Below are 20363 nucleotides of genomic sequence, written 5' to 3' on the forward strand. Positions count from 1 at the left end.
TGCCCTCTCCACCGCCCACTAGATTTATGAGCTCCTTGGTAGTAAGGTCTAACTTTTTTTTTTTTGCGGTACGCGGGCCTCTCACTGTTGTGGCCTCTCCCGTTGCGGAGCACAGGCTCCGGACGCACAGGCTCCGCAGCATGTGGGATCTTCCCAGACCAGGGCACGAACCCGCGTCCCCTGCGTTGGCAGGCGGACTCTCAACCACTGCGCCACCAGGGAAGCCCAGGTCTAACTTTTTGATGCGCACCATGTTTATAGTGCCTTGCCAGGCTCTGGGAGGTGTGGTGAGTCCCAGTCCACGCTCAATCCCTCCTATGCATTGTCCACATGAGTAATCAACTACACAGAGTTTCAGTGGGACTGTGCATCTGTGTGCCTAGTCATTGTAAAATGTGTAGGCAATGTGATAAGACAGGCCGGTGACACAGAAGGAAATTGTCCTGGGAATCTGAACGTCAGATCCAGGTGGTGTGACTGGCTAAAGGCAGTTTTTGCAGCCTTATGGGTAATAATACTAGAGCTTCAGCTGACCTCGTTAGGGTAATCAGAATTTAGTGAGTCCCCATTCAGGAGGTCCAGCTATTTGGCAGGACCTCAAGCAGGACAGGGAGAAAAACATCTCTACCAACCAGAGGGCATCTCCCGTGAGACTTATAGAACACCTGTTACTCTCTGCTGAGAACCTATTTTTTTTGCACTCAACACAGTAACTGGTAACTTATGTAAGATTTCTGAGCCAAAGAGCTCATTTCTGCTAAAGTTCCAAATGAGTCCTCTACAGGACCATTTGCAGGGGATGAAGAAGTAAAGAAGTGATTCCTAAGCTTACTGGATAGCAACTGCACTCCCACTTTATCTCTCCCTTGTGCTGCATTACTCAGGTTGCCATTCATTCATTCATTCCACAAATTCTTACTGAGGTGTGACAAGGGGTCAGGCCTAGTGCTAGGTGTTGGGCATACAGGAGGAACTAAAAAAGATACCCTGATCCTTGCGCTCTGTAAAGCTAACATCTGGTTTCGAAGACAGTGACAAAACAAGGGATTACAATAAGTTGTGATGAACATGATGGCTGGGAAAATGCACTGGACTCTGAAAAGCATATCAGGGTCTAACACACAGTACACTTGTAATGTTATACTCCTTTTTTTTTTTTGGCTGCACCTCACGGCCTGTAGGATCTCAGTACCCCAAGCAGGGAGTGAACCCGTGCCCCCTGCACTGGAAGGTGGAGTCTTAACCACTGGACCACCGGGCAAGTCCCTATACTCATCTTTAATAGAACTCTAAGTTTATGCTGTAACACATATAATTAAGGAGTGAAAAACCCAGGGAGGAAGATGAGGAGACCATCAAGAAGTGAGCTAATCCGTGGGAGTCAACCTACCCTAAGGCACACTGGGGACACGGAGGCATGTTGAATGAACAGGAATCTTCTTTTCCTTACACTATTAAAATATACATTAGTGCTTAGTTTACACGTAAGTGCTTCCTGAGGTCACTGTAGTTTCATTTCTCCAAATATCAGATGCTATTTATAAATCAAATAATCTACTATAGCTCAAAAAAGTAACTCAAAATTTGAGTACAGCCCACAGGGGCTTTGTCTTTCCCTTATTTGAAGAGGAGCAAACTCTCTGGAAATCCTTGATGCCAGGCACCGTTTCAAACCCCAGCTCTGGTTCTGGCTGAAATTTTTGCTTTGTTATTTAATGCACATTCCCTTCTGGCCTCTCATATATATTGGCTTGAAGATTCATAAACTTAAATGTATTTGCATAATTCCTTTTCTTGAGAAACAGCCCAGTTCTTTTTTTTTTTTTTAACTCCGTTAAATTTGGCAAAAACAAGGATGGAAAATTCAGTGACAAGGACAGGAATACTGAGACACCAAATGCCTTTCTCTTGTGTGCAGGGCTTGCCCCCCTCCTGGGGGTGCAGCCTTATGATTATGTGCTGCTGAAAGCGTACCTCGGCCATGAAATAGATGCTTCCCCTCATGGTGCACCTGTCAACAACAAAGCAGGCTCAGTCTCCCGCAGACAGCAGAAGGGCAGAGCACACATCTTTAGTTTGGGGGGTGCAGTATCACAAAGTCAACAGAGAATTTCAGAGGCCATCTTCCTATGGTCTAAATTTAAAATGTGGATGGCCAAAGATAAGCATTTTTTTCTTGTCTTGATCAAAGTTGCTCAACCTCAGAAATACCGACATTTTGGGGCCAAATAATTCTCTTCACGGGAGATTTTCCTGTGTATTATAGGATGTTTAGCAGCATCCCTGGCCCCCATAACCTCTAGATGGCAGTGGCTCTCCCTCCCCCAGTTGTGACAACCAAAAAAAACGTCTCTAGACATTGTCAAATATTCCCTGGGGTACAAAATGCTCACCTGTTGAGAACCACTCTTAGGTCATTTATACCCCATGCCTTGTGGATATAACTGAGAATCTCTACATCACCCTGCTTCCAAAAGCCTCAGAGCCAGAATGCAGGACTTCCAGAGGGGACCTGGGGTGAGTCACTGATCCTTCACCGGGCTTCAGAGATCCTGAACTGAAGGTAACAACAAGGCTGTTGTTGAGCCACACCCCAATCTTTATTTTGATCCACAGAAAATGAATCAAATTATTTTAGTGCATGAAATGTCTACCACTTGTGACTTAAATTGATTTACATTAGGCTGAGGTGACAGGTAATTACAGAAATCACTTTCTGGCTCAACTTGCCCAAATTCTGGCAAATAGCTATTCTGAGAGGGTTTTTTTAGTCAGTAGAAGAATTTTCTAGAGCTCATGAGTCCCCGGTTTGGAAAACATTGCAAATTACTTATTGGTTTATGGTCATGTCTCGGGTTCTTTCCTGGCCTTTATTTGTGGCCACTACTAAGAAGTTCAATATTCAACATACACGTCAGATGTGCCCTTAGCACCTAATTCTAGCAAACAGTACACCAGTGATATCTGTAGAAAAATATGTAAATATTAAATTATAATGAACTTGAACTTAGCTAATTTGCTTGAACAAATAATCCAATCGTTCTTATTCTTACCTTCTCCCTCTAAACTCTCTTCCTTGGCAAACTCTCATGACTCTTACCTCTAACTAGAAGCCTCACAAATGCATTTCTAGAGCCAATATTTCTCCCAAGTTTCCAACCTTAATTTCAGCTTATAAACATCAGAAATGATATATGCAATTTCATGAAAATCACATAAACCATACTAAGTCTCCAACATGGTAAACAGCTTAACACTTCTTCCTGCTCTAAAATTCTTAATTATGCAACCATTAAAATTATCTGTGAGGGGATAAATATAGCCGTGTGGGAAATGCTTAATCTAAAGTTAAATGAAAAGCAAAAAATAAAATCATATATACACAGTGAATGTAACTGTAAACACATAAATCAATATGATTAGAAACGCATATACAGAAGTCAGTCACAGTGATGAAATCTACAATGAATGCTTTCTATTTTGGAAAGCCTGTAATGTGAAACTCCTTGTGTTTATTCTTTTAAAATATTGTAACTCTTTGATATCTGACAATATGAATTCACCATCTCTCTCCTAAGTTAGCCCCTTAAAATCCATCATTCAGCCAGAAACTCTAGCTGCAAGTCTTGATATCATCTTGGATTTTCCCCTTCTCACCTACTCACCGCCTATGCCCCCGCCCATCACCAGCTACTGCAAATCCCCTCAGTGTGCTCAGCGGCACTTTTCTGCACTCAGCTGCGGGGCACCCCTCCTGTCCCCTCCAACCTGGCTCTCACAATGAGCCATCTCGCCAGTGCCTCGGACTTGGCTCTGCTGATTCTCCAAGCATCCTGCAAAACACTTTCCCCTTCCCCCCACCTTCAACATCTAACACCCAGCTCTGAACATGTCACTTTCTTGCTACTCTGAAGACCCCCCAATCTCTACAGACTCCCGGCTACTTACTTACTCTGACCAAGCCCTCTAGAATCTGCTTCAACCTCCCCTTCAGGCTCAGTGACCATTATCCCTCGCTAATCCGGGTTTCCACCCTGTGCTTTTCCATCTCCAAGACTTTTCCTCTACCAAGAATGTCCAGCCTCCCTCCCAATATATATAATGAACTGAATTCCAAACACCTTTCAAAGTCCAACTCAAACAGTATCCCCTCCTTGAAACCCCCAGTTGAATGTGGGTTTTCCTTCTGAATTTTCCCATTGAACTTTTCTTCTGCTATAGCATATGCAACTATCTTGAATTATGGTAATTGTGCACATCTTTATCTTTTTCCTATTAGATTATAAATCCTTGTCTTGGTTTTGCTTTTAATACTATAAAGTTTTATATATTGTTGGTAATGTAAATATATTCACAGACAATGAAATAAAGTAAAAAAAAAAAAAGTCCAATGAATTATCTTTTCTAGTTTAACTGTAGCAAATTTATTTTGACCTAATCTCACAGTTAGATTTTTAAGAAGTTAATTTCATCAGTGTGTTCCGGATAACACCCTTACACTTCCTTCTCTCTTTCCCTCTGAGAGTCTCCACAGAATGGGTGCCTCATCTCAGATCGTCTGTCTATATTATACGCATGAGGCTTTTGATAGTTTTATACTCGATGCTTAGAGAAATGAGCAACAAAGCCTCTTGAGACAGTTTGTAAAGGGCTAAAGACAACTTGATTCTCTATATGTTAAACATTTAATAATTATAAAACTCTTGTAGAATATCCAAATCGTATGAACTCTGCCTAGTAGGACAAAATAGGAACTTATTTGCACAGATAAATGGTGGGATGTTTTCTGTAGACCATGGGATCATGGCTATTGGTTAGAACCCTAAATATATCTAGGTGGATAATAGATATATAATTTACAAAATTCCTCTTTTAAGCAAGGAAGCTACAATTCGACAATAGTAAATATGATGAGGTCCCTTTTCAGGAATCAGAAATATATATAGTTTCTTTTCTTTTCTCCCTTCCTTTACTATAGAAGAAAATTACCCTGTTATAGGCTGTATAGGAAGGGGCTATAGAGGAAGAAAAGAGACAAGAAGAAACACATAACACAATGGTACTTCTAATGTTCTGGTTCATAATTTGAGTGAGTTCAGAAGTGTTCATTTTATCATGACACACATACTCTTTTCTAATAACTAACAAAAATGAAAGCTAACACCAACCCTATGCCATGCACTGTTCTAGACACTTCTTTTATATTAACTCATTTAAGAGTCACTATAACAATAATATTAATATTATTTGCATTTTAATGATCAGAAAACTGAGGCAGATAAATAGCTTTCTCAAGGTCACCAGGCATTCTAGCTTGAGAAGCTGTGCTCTTACCACTCTGCTACCAGGTATTTTGAAAAGAAGAAAAGTAACAAGAAGTTTAAAAACAATAGAGTCCAAAGACTGTTTCATAGGACAGTTACACAAAGCCATTCTTTCTCCCAGACACACTTGGCCACTTAAAAGTTTCCTCAATGAATTCCTATCTACTCTAAGAGATTTCTAGTCTCTCATGATGTTTCACTCTTTTTCAGAAGCCATATTACTCACATTTGCCTTGCAGTTAAACAAGGATGCACAGTTTTCTTCTAAAACCACACATCCAAAAAGCAGATCGGGGGCTTCCCTGGTGGCACAGTGGTTGACAGTCCGCCTGCCGATGCAGGGGACACGGGTTCGTGCCTTGGTCCGGGAAGGTCCCACATGCCGCGGAGCGGCTGGGCCCGTGAGCCATATCAACTCCCAGCCTTGTTACAATGCCTTTCCAGAAAAACACAAATGATTGAAAAAGCAACTCTGCTACCAACAACTGTGTAAGCCCAGCCAAGTAACTGAACCACTCCAGCTTCAATTTACCTATAAAAAGAAGGATCTGATTATGTATGAGGTTACTTTAATTCTAAAGTGTGAATACATGTTGATCTTTCTCATCTTTGAACTCAGATTATTGAGTTTGGCTTCTTTTGTCAATTATTCTGGTGGGCCACTGGAAACCACCACATGTGTTTCCCTCTCTCCATTAGTCAGTAACTAAATTAGCAAGCAATTAGTAAGCCATATGCCAGATGCTCTGTTAGGCACCAAAGGGATAAAAACAATACTAATAATATGTAATTAGTTTTCACTTACTAACTAGTGAACTTTTCCACTATGCCTGAGTTGAGTTTAGGACTAACTAGTTGGAGAAATTATGATATGTAGTTTCCCTGAATAAGCCACAGCATATGCAGTTTCCCTGAATAAGCCACGGCCTTAGCTAACCTCATACCTCTCTGAACGCATCATCATCCCTTCCCTCTGAGGAAAGTGCAGTAAAAAAAAAAAAAAAAGCAGCAGGTGGTGGAGGGAATGATGTACCAGCTGCCTCTAACTGAGGGAAAGAAACTAGACTATGATTCTCACGTGATAAGTGATGGTGGCTGACTGCCAGCTCTCTCTCAGCAGTATCCCCGTCTTTTTCAAGAATAGAATTCTGGGCACATGGCTGCCCAAAATAAAGACTACACTTTCCAGCCTTCCTTACAACTGTTGCCATATAACTGAGTCCTGGCCAATGGGAGAGAAGCAGAAGTGTCCTGCATCACCTTCCTCCTGCCAGTTGGCTGGAATGTAGACGTTTTGGCAGGAAACGGGGAGCCCTTGTGTTTCACAACCTGGAGAAACATAATCCAAGATACAAGAGTCTCTGATAATGGGGTTCAGCCAATACTGGCCTAAGGTAGTGCAAAAGAAAAAACAAATTTCTGCCTTGTTTCAGCTGAAATGAATCCTAACTAATACAGCCTTCCTTTCTTCCCTTTCTCCAACCCTATCCTTGCCTACCTGATTCTTCCTTATGCTTTCGATCCTATTTGTTTTAAAAATGTCACTTCTTAAGAACAGCCTTCTCTGTCCTCTTCATCTGCCCTCCAGCAGGGTCTATTATAAATACACTTTTCTAAATTTTTCTTTCCTTATATTTATCACAGTTTACATGTATTTATCTATTTCACTGACTTCTATCTCCAACACTAGCCTCCAAACAAAGATTCTTTTTTTGTCTGGTTTTGTTTTCTTCACCATAGGATCTTCTGTGCCTAGCACAGTGCCTGACAGGAAGAGATCAAGTATTTGTGCAGTAAATGATCGAAAAAATTGGAGGATCTCCCCACTCTAGGAATTCTAGAACATCCACAGTAAATACCACAGGGCTCTGCATTTATACTTGCTTTAACAAAAATCATGGGGAAAAGTTTAAAAATACTTAGCAGAGTTGCTCTCAAATATATTCAAAGGGCATGGCATTGAAAATGGTGGTGCTTGCTTTAAAAAAAGGGAAATTAATAGATAAGATGAAAATAGCTTCATCTAAACAAATAATGCACAAAGTATTTAATGGAAAATCACTTTTCTCAGTTTTCAATTGTTTGCTTCTGACTTTTTCATATATTTTTATTGTCTGTCTAATGCAGTCATACCAAAGGGTAAAGAAGTCTGGGAGGAAAACTTAGAATTTTCTCTATATGCGTACAAAGGAAAAAGATGATCAACATTTGATCTTAGCAGCAGGAAGAGGGAGGGCTCTTTGAGAACCATTTAGTTCACAGAACCACGTTTTAGATACTTCCCTGCATTAAGCATGGAAATAATATGTAAGCATGTAGCTAACCTCCAATAATGGTATATTCTAAATTAAACATTTTTCATCAAACACCAGATTTTTTGTTCATACCAGAGATTGCTGCAAATCTTCTAAGTTGGTAGCTTTAGACTAAGAAGGGATTTCTCCTTGCTTATGAGAAGGCAGGACAATTCAACCATTTCCCCTTCAAATTTTACTAATGATCATTCCTTCCATAAGGCACTCTAGAAGATCAAATGCCCAGAATTAGGGATATAAAAACTAACCATTTGAGTAAATGGTCCAAATATAAGACTTTGCTATTAAAACATTACTGAGAGGAGATTTAGAAATGGTCCTTCCATTTGGCCTGTTTCTTACTCTCAGACCGAGGCGGTGACTGCCATGCTGGTACCCTGTAGGACCAGGTTCTAAATGGAAATCCCGAAGCTTAGGTCTAGCAGCCCTACAGTTAGTAAGCTCCTTCTCCACTAGTCTCTCCGCTTTACATTTTCTATAGATGTTTGGTTGGCTTTTGTTATAAAATATAAAAATACCTCAATGATATTCTCTTCCTTCCCCCAACTCTATCACACACACACACATACACACCCAGAGACATGAGCTAATTTGACGGGAAAGAGACTTGGATTCTTTCTTTATATTTGAATCTAGCTCACAGAACTAGTGAGCGAATACACTGTCATGGAAGGAAACAGAAAACACACAGGACTTTGAGCCACTCCTAGCTTTGCCCCTTATTAGCCTGTAACTGATCTTTTCTATTCAATCATCTGTAAAATGCGGATAGTAATGACAACCATCTACGTCTTTCAGGATAGACTTAGAAGACAAGGTAACCTACTGTTTAAGAAAACAGGTTTGAGCCTAGGCCGAATTACAATTCAAATACTAGTCCTGCCATTTCACTAGCTGTGTGATCTTAGTGTGAATGTATTTAACAGTGTCTAATGCATAATAAATGTTAAATAATTGGTCCCTGTCATTTCTCCTTTGAAAATGTAAAGCATTCCACCAATATTCAATTATATTATCTAAAGACTCACATAAAATAGGATGTCCAAAAACAGAACGCTCATCAAATGCTTGCTCAGTATCCAGCATCACATCCTTCCTTACCAACAAAGCCGGCTGCCCTCCCCAGACAGGATGCTCACATCTCTAACATGCTTACAGAGGCAGAAGGCCAGCCGCAATTCCCTCCTTTCTTTGAAGAGTCAGCCAGCTGTATCAGTTAATAACATCACTAAAGATTATCCATCAGAAAGAAGGAGAAAAAAGTCCTAATTGCTCTAGTCAGGTGTCATTAGTTATGTACCTGGCTCCTATGAAGTCTGCATGGCATTTACGGAAATGGCACACACCACGGGAAAAATGTTACCAAAGCGAACAAGTATTTAACCTAAATAAATATTAAGTGGCTCCCTGCCATCTACTAATCCATTTCAAAGGTAATGCATCTTCAGAGAAACCTTCTTCCTCATTATCTACAGTTCTGACACTCTACTTGCTCAGCGGTAAAATTTTTATTTGGGTTCCACAGCCATTTCAATAAATCAAAGTTGCCTTTTCTCCCCCTCCTGTTAGACAGCATAACTAAGTGATCTAACCTCATCCCTATTGAATTTGTCAGAAGCAAGTATCATTGACATTTTTTAACCCTCCAATTGAAATTCTAGGGCCTTCTTTCTTAATGAGAACACTACCATCAGAATCTTGGGTTTCATTATTAGCTACTTTCTGTTTAATCTCAGGGAAATCTCTAAAAGAGGGAACCATGTTATTTTCTCCCCAGGAATTTAATACAATTGCTACAACGCTTCTAAGAATGTGACATGGCTCAATTTCTCATGTTTATAAACACTAGCAGATAGCAACATGTGAGTAAAATGTACGATTCAGCTTTTTGAAAAACAGCACGTAGGATTTGTCATAAAAATGTACTATGCCATGGTTGGAGAGACAAATAAAAACTGCAGGGTGTGGCTTTATCTCTCCTAAATAGTATACTCAGACCAACATGTGAAAATGCCTACCACATAACACTTTAAAAGATTTTCCTACAATCTATTTCTATAAAATGACTAGAGAATTTTTACAAGAAATATCTAGTTCAGATAATTTATTATCAGAATGAGTTACATAGAAGCACCAAGAATAAATTAATATACCCTTCATATATAATGGGAATCCAGTCTTTCCATCTGAGGACTCATCCAATTCATATTCTCTCTGTCTCTCTCTATATATACATATTATGCGTGTGTGTGTCTGTAATTTCTGGGAGGAAGAGTGGTAAAAGCATTTTAATGTGATAATGATATTAGCAAAACAAGGACTTATTTTAAAGTGTTTACTTGGGTCATCACAAGCATTACAAAATTATAAGATAAAAGGGTGCACACGTGTGAAGATGACTAAAGTTGGTATACAAATTCCTCATGCATGGAGAGAGGGTATAAAACTTATTTATAAGCCCCATGTGCTAGAAGTTGTGTATATCTTTAGGCCCAAATGAGTAATTTAAATCTCAGAAATGGAGATTTAAAGTGGAGCCCTCACTTGTGGGTTATCACAGTCAGACCACCAACTCCAAAGTTTCATCTGATGTTAATAATAATATTACTGGAGAGAGAGCTTAAAGATGGCGGAAGAGTAACACGCGGAGATCACCCTCGTCCCCAAAAATACATCAGAAATACATCTACACGTGGAACAACTCCTACAGAACACCTACTGAACGCTGGCAGAAGACCTCAGACCTCCCGAAAGGCAAGAAAGTCCCCACGTACCTGGGTAGGGCAAATGAAAAAAGAATAAACAGAGACAAAAGGATAGGGGCGGGACCTGCACCAGTGGGAGGGAGCTGTGAAGGAGGAAAGGTTCCCACACACTAGAATCCCCTTCGCGGGCGGAGACTAAGGGTGGCGGAGCGGGGGAGCTTCGGGGCCACGGATGAGAGCACAGCAACAGGGGTGCGGAGAGCAAAGCGGAGAAATTCCCGCACAGAGGATCGGTGCCGACCGGCACTCACCAGCCCGAGAGGCTTGTCTGCTCACCGGCTGGGGCGGGCGTGGCTGGGAGCGGAGGCTCGGGCTTCGGAGGTCGGATCCCAGGGAGAGGACTGGGGTTGACGGCGTGAACACAGCCTGAAGGTAGCTAATGCGCCACAGCTAGCCGGGAGGGAGTCGGGGAAGATGTCTGGACCTAAGGGGCAAGAGACATTTTCTTGCCGCTTAGTTTCCTGCTGCGCGAGGAAGAGGGGATTAAGAGCGCCGCTTAAAGGAGCTCCAGAGAAGGGCGCAAGCTGCAGCGGCTATCAGCACGGACCCCAGAGACGGGCATGAGACGCTAAGGCTGCTGCTGCCGCCACCAAGAAGCCTGTGTGCAAGCCCAGGTCACTATCCATACCACCCCTCCCAGGGGCCTGTGCAGCCCGCCACTGCCAGGGTCCCGGGATCCAGGGACAACTTCCCCGGGAGAACGCACGGCGCGCCTCAGGCTGGTGCTACATCACGCCAGCCTCTGCCGCCGCAGGCTCGCCCCACACTCCGTGCCCCTCCCTCCCCCCCGGCCTGAGTGAGCCAGAGCCCCCGAATCAGCCACTCCTTTAACCCCGTCCTCTCTAAGCGAAGAGCAGACGCCCTCAGGCAACGTATACGCAGAGGCGGGGCCAAATCCAAAGCTGAACCCCGGGAGCTGTGCAAACAAAGAAGACAAAGGGAAATCTCTCCCAGCAGCCTCAGGAGCAGCGGATTAAATCTCCAAAACCAACTTGATGTACCCTGCATCTGTGGAATACCTGAATAGACAACGAATCATCCCAAATTGAGGCGGTGGACTTTGAGAGCAACAATATATATATATTTTTTCCCTTTTTCTCTTTTTGTGAGTGTGTATGTGTATGCTTCTGTGTGTGATTTTGTCTGTATAGCTTTGCTTTCACCATTTGTCCTCGGGATCTGTCCATTTTTTTTTATTACTTAAAAAATATTTTTTCTTAATTATTTTTTATTTTAATAACTTTATATTATTTTATTTTACCTTCTTTCTTTTTTTTTCCCTCCCTTTTATTCTGAGCCATGTGGACAGGCTCTTGGTGCTACAGCCAGGCATCAGGGCTGTGCCACTGAGGTGGGAGAGCCACGTTCAGGACACTGGTCCACAAGAGACCTCCCAGCTCCACATAATATCAAACGGTGAAAATCTCGCAGAGATCTCCATCTTAATGCCAAGACCCAGCTCCAATCAACGACCAGCAAGCTACAGTGCTGGACACCCTATGCCAAACAACTAGCAAAACAGGAACACAACCCCATCCATTAGCACAGAGGCTGCCTAAAATCATAATAAGGCCACAGACACCCCAAAACACACCACCAGAGGTGGACCTGCCCACCAGAAAGACAAGATCTAGCCTCATCCACCAGAACACAGGCACTAATCTGCTCCACCAGGAAGCCTACACAAACCACTGAACCAACCTTAGCCACTGGGGACAGACACCAAAAGCAACAGGAACTACGAAGCTGCAGCCTGTGAAAAGGAGACCCCCAACACAGTGAGTTAAGCAAAATGAGAAGACAGGAAAACACACAACAGATGAAGGAGCAAGGCAAAAACCTACCAGACCTAACAAATGAAGAGAAAATAGGCAGTCTACCTGAAAAAGAATTCAGAATAATTATAGTAAAGATGATCCAAAATCTTGGAAATAGAATGGAGAAAATATAAGAAACGTTTAACGAGGACCTAGAAGAACTAAAGGGCAAACAAACAGTAATGAACAACACAACAAATGAAACTGAAAATTCTCTAGAAGGGATCAATAGCAGAATAACTGAGGCAGAAGAATGGATAAGTGATCTGGAAGATAAAATAGTGGAAATAACTACTGCAGAGCAGAATAAAGAAAAATGAATGAAAAGTATTGAAGACAGTCTCAGAGACCTCTGGGACAACATAAACGCACCAACATTCGAATTATAGGGGTCCCAAAAGAAGAAGAGAAAAAGGGACTGAGAAAATATTTGAAGAGATTATAGTTGAAAACTTCCCTAATATGGGAAAGAAAATAGTTAATCAAGTCCAGGAAGCACAGAGAGTCCCATACAGGATAAATCCAAGGAGAAACATGCCAAGACACATATCATCAAACTATCAAAAATTAAATACAAAGAACAAATATTAAAAGCAGCAAGGGAAAAATAACACAAAAGGAAATCCTCATCAGGTTAACAGCTGATCTTTCAGCAGAAACTCTGCAAGCCAGAAGGGAGTGGCAGGACATATTTAAAGTGATGAAGGAGAAAAACCTACAGCCAAGAGTACTCTACCCAGCAAGGATCTCATTCAGATTTGATGGAGAAATTAAAACCTTTCCAGACAAGCAAAAGCTAACAGAATTCAGCACCGCCAAACCAGCTTTACAACAAATGCTAAAGGAACTTCTCTAGGCAGGAACACAAGAGAAGGAAAAGACCTAGAGTAATAAACCCAAAACAATTAAGAAAATGGTAATAGGAACATACATATCAATAATTACCTTAAATGTAAATGGATTAACTGCTGCAACCAAAAGATACAGATTGGATGAATGGATACAAAATCAAGACCCGTATACATGCTGTTTACAAGAGACCCACTTCAGACCTAGGGACACATACAGACTGAAAGTGAGGGGATGGAAAAAGATAGTCCATGCAAATGGAAATCAAAAGAAAGCTGGAGTAGCAATTCTCGTATCAGACAAAATAGACTTTAAAACAAAGACTATTACAAGAGACAAAGAAGGACACTACATAATGATCAAGGGATCAATCCAAGAAGAAGATATAACAATTGTAAATATTTATGCACCCAGCATAGGAGCACCTCAATACATAAGGCAAATACTAATAGCCATAAAAGGGGAAATCGACAGTAATACAATCATAGTAGGGGACTTCAACACCCCACTTTCACCAATGGACAGATTATCCAAAATGAAAATAAATAAGAAAACAGAAGCTTTAAATGACACAATAGACCAGATAGATTTAATTGATATTTATAGGACATTCCATCCAAAAACAGCAGTGTGCATGGAACATTCTCCAGGATAGATCACATCTTGGGTCACAAATCAAGCCTCACTAAATTTAAGAAAATCGAAATCATATCAAGCATCTCTTCTGACCACAACGCTATGAGATTAGAAATGAATTACAGGGAAAAAAAATGTAAAAAACACAAACATATGGAGGCTAAACAACACATTACTAAATAACCAAGAAATCACTGAAGGTGAATCAAAGAGGAAATCAAAAAATACCTAGAGACTAATGACAATGAAGACACAACAATCCAAAAAGTATGGGATGCAGCAAAAGCAGTCTAAGAAGGAAGTTTATAGCAATACAATCCTACCTTAAGAAAGAAGAAACATCTCAAATAAACAACCTAACCTTACACCTAAAGCAATTAGAGAAAGAAGAACAAAAAAACTCCGAAGTTAACAGAAGAAATCATAAAGATCAGAAATAAATGAAAAAGAAAAGAAGGAAATGATAGCCAAGATCAATAAAACTAAAAGCTGGTTCTTTGAGAAGATAAACAAAATTGATATACCATTAGCCAGACTTATCAAGAAAAAAAGAAGGAAACCATAAAAAAGATGAATTGACAACCCTCAGAATGGGAGAAAATATTTGCAAATGAAGCAACTGACAAAGGATTAATCTCCAAAATTTACAAGCAGCTCATGCAGCTCAGTATCAAGAAAATAAACAACCAAATGCAAAAATGGGCAGAAGACCTAAATAGACGTTTCTCCAAAGATATACAGATTGCCAACAGACATATGAAAGAATGCTCAACATCACTAATCATTAGAGAAATGCAAATCAAAACTACAATGAAATATCACCTCACAGCGGTCAGAGTGGCTATCATCAAAAAATCTACAAACAGTAAATGCTGGAGAGGATGTGAAGAAAAGGGAACCCTCTTGCACTGTTGGTGGGAATGTAAAGTGATACAGCCACTATGGAGAACGGTATGGACGTTCCTTAAAAAACTAAAAATAGAACTACCATACGACACAGCAATCCCACTACTGGGCATATACCCTGAGAAAACCATAATTCAAAATGAGTCATGTACCAAAATGTTCAATGCAGCTCTATTTACAATAGCCAGGACACGGAAGCAACCGAAGTATCCATCAACAGATGAATGGATAAAGAAGATGTGGCACATATATACAACGGAATATTACTCAGCCATAAAAAGGAATGAAACTGAGTTATTTGTAGTGAAGTGGATGGACCTAGATACTATCATACAGAGTGAAGCAAGTCAGAAAGAGAAAAACAAATACCGTATGCTAACACATATAGATGGAATCTAAGAAAAAAAAAATGGTCATGAAGAACCTAGGGGCAAGACAGGAATAAAGATGCAGACCTACTAGAGAATGGACTTGAGGATGGGGTGGGGGGAAGGGTAAGCTGGAACAAAGTGAGAGAGTGGCATGGACATACATACACACCAAACATAAAATAGATAGCTAGTGGGAAGCAGCCGCATAGCACAGGGAGATCAGCTCGGTGCTTTGTGACCACCTAGAGGGGTGGGATAGGGAGGGTGGGAGCGAGGGAGATGCAAGAGGGAAGAGATATGGGGACATATGTATAACTGATTCACTTTGTTATAAAGCAGAAACAAACACCCCATTGTAAAGCAATTATACTCCAATAAAGATGTTAAAAATAATAATAGTATTACTGTAAAGTACAGTTTTCTCATCATTAATTTCCTAGCTGCTTGGCCAAAAATGTTTGTCTAAAATAAAAGCATACTACAAAAAAACTATGTTAAGGCTAGGTTTATCGTGAATTGAAATATTTTTTCCCCAATACCAACAATGTTTAAATGTTTAAAAACAGTAGCATGTACCAAAGCCCCTTATGTTTTAAAAATCTTTTGGATATCTAATTATGAAGAATGGCAGCCCAGATTATTATTTTTCTTTTTTTCTGACAATGTCTGATCTTCCCAGACATTAACTACAAGTACCACAGTATAGTATAGTATCATTAGAAAGTCCATTAAGACAGGCTTTCCAGGATTTCCAGCAGAGCTAACATGTGTCAACTCCTGTCCTCAGCAAGGCTAGCAGAAGGCACCACTGGGCTGGAATTAGAAAGCAAGTGTAAGTTTTTAAAACAGGTGTTTCTGTTGACATAACCATTAAACATCCTGCCATAGCTCCTAGAAGAATAGGTACTTTCTCATTTTAATTTTTAATACAAATTCCTATTTTCCATGAAAAGCTGTATTCCTGGGAGAATTTCCAGAATAATATGAAATCTGTAAGGTGTGTCTCTTAGTATGACATCAACACTCAACCTCCAGTATTTGGAGACCTATTAGTGGAAGAAGGATCAACAGGCTAGACTTGAAAGTCATAAAAGCGATGAATATGGCAGTCGGCCTTGCCTCTCTCAATGGTGGCACAGAGGTAGCAGAAAAGTAAAACAAATCTAAGAGGCAGTTACTCTTCGGTTCCTAGGAATGCACAGCTGCCCAATGTATGTCAAAGGATAAGGCAAAACTGGATATTCCAGAATCAAAGAGAGTTAAAGTCAATGAGAGCTTAAAGATCAGTTAGCTCAGAGATTCTCAGTGTTTACTGTGTGTAACAATATTCCTAGACCCACCCACTGAGATTATGACTCCGCAGCAGTACACAGTGGTAGCAGAAGTAGTAGGAATAGAAATAGTCACGTACAACACTTCTAAAGCACTTGCTTTGGGCCAGATACTGTGCTAAATTCCTTACAACTAGCACCTTACTTAATCCTCACAATAGTCCTATTGGGTAGGTGCTTCTATTTCCCCCTTTCTCCAGATGAGGAGACCAAAGCACAGAGTGGTTCAGGAATCTGTCCAAGGAAATCCAACTAGGAAGTGAATAAGTATTCAAAGCCAGACAGGCTGGCTTCCAAGTCTGAGCTCTTAATCACTACACTAAATTACCTACCAACAGGGCTAGGGGGAGACGCAGGGCATTAAGACAATGTCATGATTGAAGTTGATCTTTTCTCTTCTCAATGGAGAAACTGAAAGCTGGAAAAGTGACATCTCTTATCGAAGATAAAAATCCTTCAGTGCATTTCCAGGAAGAAATCAACCATTATATGACAGCAACTACTCTTACACATTTCTCTACACACACTCCTCTAGGGAGGAAATGGACAGATGACGTGATCAAAAGCCACCTCATGGGTTCCAGCTGTGTTACTCTGACCAGGCTGCTGTTCTGGGATAGAGATTTCCATCCTTTTCTGCCCAACTCACTGTTCACTCACAGGAGGGAAAAAAGGGGGGAAAGGGATGGCAGAGACGCTATCCCATGTGGGAGATAAGGTTCACATAATTTGAGGATGGAAATAAAGCTGTGATTCTGATATGGCTCCCAAGGATGGTCTCCCTTCCCTTAAACTGACTATTCTATAACCTTAGTATATGTCAAAACATCATTAGGTCTTTGTTTTACCATATACAGGCAGGCAGAATGCCTAGAATGATCAGATCTACCCCAAGCTGCAACTACTCACATACATTCTCTCAAACGGTCACAAAAACATTTGCTAACAACATTTGATACGCAAGATGAGGCCAAAAATCTTACGGATTTATTGAAATCGTACCTTTTTACTTACGTTGAACAGAAATGATCGTTGTCATTTCCGTTCAACGATCAAGGTTATTCTAGGGCATCCTAAGCGAGGATAATAACCATGTATTCCAAACCACCACGCGGAGGCGTTTTCAGGATAACAATGAGGGCGGGAGCATCAGCGTTTGTTCCCGTCCCAGTGACGCAAACCGGGAGCCACGTCCAACCCACCTTCATCACTTCCACCTGCAGGTCTTCGTGGAGGGAAGGCGTCACTTTCACGGTGTTCAGGATCTGATTGAGCAGCTGCTTCTCATCAGAGTCTGTTTCCATGGATACAAACCTCTCTTCCGCCAGAAGCTTCTGTAAAGAGGCACAAGGCAGTGATCAGATAGGCTTTCCCCTGCTGCCTCATTCTGTTGTAGCTTAGCATGTACTGAGGATAATGTTTCTTACTGTGGAGGCATATAGCTGGAGGCCATTAGGAGGAGCTGCTGCTATGTGCCATTAAAAAGAAAAATGCACCAAGCCTTTGGTAAACGGTTTTTAGCAGAGGCTTTTTCTTGCTATTAGATAATTCACTCTAAATTTTATGAAGTGCAGTTTTAACGTGGTAGCCAAATAGGTCATTTGGCTGGTGGGGACGGAGGACAAATGTGCCAAGGGGAATGTAGCCCCTCACAACATTCACACTTGCCTTTTTTTTTTTAAGTTTTTAATCTGTTATATTCTTGGCTGCGTTGGGTCTTCGTTGCTGCGCGCGGGCTTTCTCTAGTTGCAGTGAGCGGGAGCTACTCTTCATTGCAGTGCTTGGGCTTCTCATTGCAGTGGCTTCTCTTGTTGCGGAGCACGGGCTCTAGGTACGCGGGCTCTAGAGTGCAGGCTCAGTAGTTGTGGCACCCGGGCTTAGTTGCTCCACGGCATGTGGGATCTTTCCAGACCAGGGCTTGAACCCGTGTCCCCTTCAATGGCAGGCGAATTCTTAACCACTGCGCCACCAGGGAAGGCCTACACTTGCCCGTTCTGAATGTAGCTTTGCCACAGGAAAGGAGAAGGTCCTGGAGACGAGTTAATTTTTCAAATATTTACCTTTGTACTTCCTAACGTGAGCTGTCATTTACCCAGGAATTATTCATGAATCTACAAATCTTAATACCATTCCATCAGAAAATCAATCCCACAAAAACCTACACAAGACGACAGTCACTTTCATGAGGTTTCCCAGAAGTCATTACATCTTGCAGGACAGCTCTCCTCTATGTGAGAACAATTCTTACTTTTCATAAAATTCTTTCTGAGATTGTACCAAAACCCCCACTGCCTGCCACCTCTATGCCCTCATCTGTCCCGGGAGTCACGCAGATTAAGCTTCTAAAATATCTCAAGTCAGCTATGAAGTCCACCTAAATCTCTTCTTCACACTAAACCTCCTCGGGAGCCATCGGATGTTCTCTCCTCCTTAACATGTGGCCTCCAGTGCGCATGTAACACTTCAAGGGTGGTCTTCTGGTCCAGAGCGGGGGCACCCGACAGTGCATATGAAGGTAAATATATGGACTTTGGGTGATTATGATGTGTCAACGTAGGTTCATCCTTGGTTAAAAAAAAAAAGTACCATTCTGGGAGTGATGTTGATGCTGTGGGAGGCTATGCATGTGTGGGGGGAGGGAGTATATGGGAAATTTCTGCATCTTCCTCTCAATTTTACTCTAAACCTAAAACTGCTCTAAAATGAGTCTTTTAAGAAGAAGAAGAAGAAAAAGATGGCAGAGGGGAAAGAAAGAAATGCGGTCTTTGGTGGCACCATTGCTTTCCTATTCCAAACCTGGAATTGCTTATCTCTATAATTCTAGTTGTGTAAGATAATTAAATCTGTTTATTGCCTAAAACCAAACAAAAAACAGTAATGCAGAAGTTTAATCCCATTCTCAGATCAAATTAGCTTAGTTCTAAGTCACAGCACGTTCTGTGCTGACTCACCCAGAAACGTCCCATTCACAAGGGCTGCAGTTAAGCTGTTCTTCCCTATTCTGTCCTGGGGCAATTGGTTTTTGAGACCCCAGTGTAGGATGGATTTTATATTTATCCCTATTAAATTTGTCCTTGTCCGATGCAGTATAGGGTCGCAGCCATGAAGAACTTCTGGAATTCTGATTCATCCAGGGTAATGACTCCCTCTTCTAGCTGAATGTCACTGCAGATCCGGAAAACAAGTATTTTAAACCTTCTTCTTAGGACTCCCTGAATTTGTCTATACAGCTATACCTCATTTTATTGCAGTTAGCTTTACTCCACTTCACAGGTACTGTGTTTTTTATAAATTGAAGGTTTGTGGCAACCGTGCGTCAATCGAGTCTACTGGCCCCATTTTTTCAATAGCGTTTGCCCACATCGTGTCTCTGTCACATTTTGGTAATTCTGGTAATATTTTAAACCTTTCCATTATTACTGTATTTGTTACGATGATCTGTGATCAGTGATCTTTGATGTTACTGCTACAGCTGACTGAAGGATCAAATGATGTTGGCATTTGTTACCCATAAGGTATTTTTTAATTAAGGTATGTACATTTTTTTAGACATAATGCTATTTGCACACTTAAGAGGCTACAGTATAGTGTAAACATAATTTCTATATGCACTGGAAAATCAAAAACTTCATGTGGCTCACTCTAATATTTGCTTTATTATGGTGGTCTGGAACTGAACCCACAATATCTCTGAGGTATTCTCTCAAAAGAGATTTTTGACTCTCCTGTAATATAGGTAGGGCAGCCCAGAGTTAGTTTATATACAAACCTGTTTTTACCTAAAGTGATAAAGACTAGAAAGCTCTTAAAAAATGCCTAAGTTAATGGGAGGTCACAAGGGATGCTGAGAGGAAGACTCCCTGCCCCCCAGATCAGTGAAGTTCCCACGATTATTGAAAACATGATACTGTAACTTAGAGTGTTTGAGGGTTAAAAAAGGATGAACTAAATGGAAAATCTATATACTACTAAAGAAAAGGGAACATAGTGGCAGGTCAAAACAAACTCCCATTCTTTTTTTTTTTTTTTTTTTTTTTTTTTTTTTTTTT

General features: G+C 41.0%; 1 protein-coding gene across 1 annotated transcript in view; it reads right to left on the reverse strand.

Moving 5' to 3' along the window:
- Positions 1-20363, reverse strand: part of ARFGEF3 (ARFGEF family member 3) — a 176542-nt gene that overhangs the window by 112972 nt on the left and 43207 nt on the right. Inside the window, exon 4 of the mRNA XM_024739413.1 lies at positions 17517-17648. Coding sequence (XP_024595181.1) covers positions 17517-17648 — 132 coding nt within the window. The remainder of the gene's footprint in view (positions 1-17516; positions 17649-20363) is intronic.

This window comes from Neophocaena asiaeorientalis, unplaced genomic scaffold, assembly GCF_003031525.2.
Source record: "Neophocaena asiaeorientalis asiaeorientalis breed wild unplaced genomic scaffold, Neophocaena_asiaeorientalis_V1.1 scaffold162, whole genome shotgun sequence".
Lineage (NCBI taxonomy): Eukaryota > Metazoa > Chordata > Mammalia > Artiodactyla > Phocoenidae > Neophocaena > Neophocaena asiaeorientalis.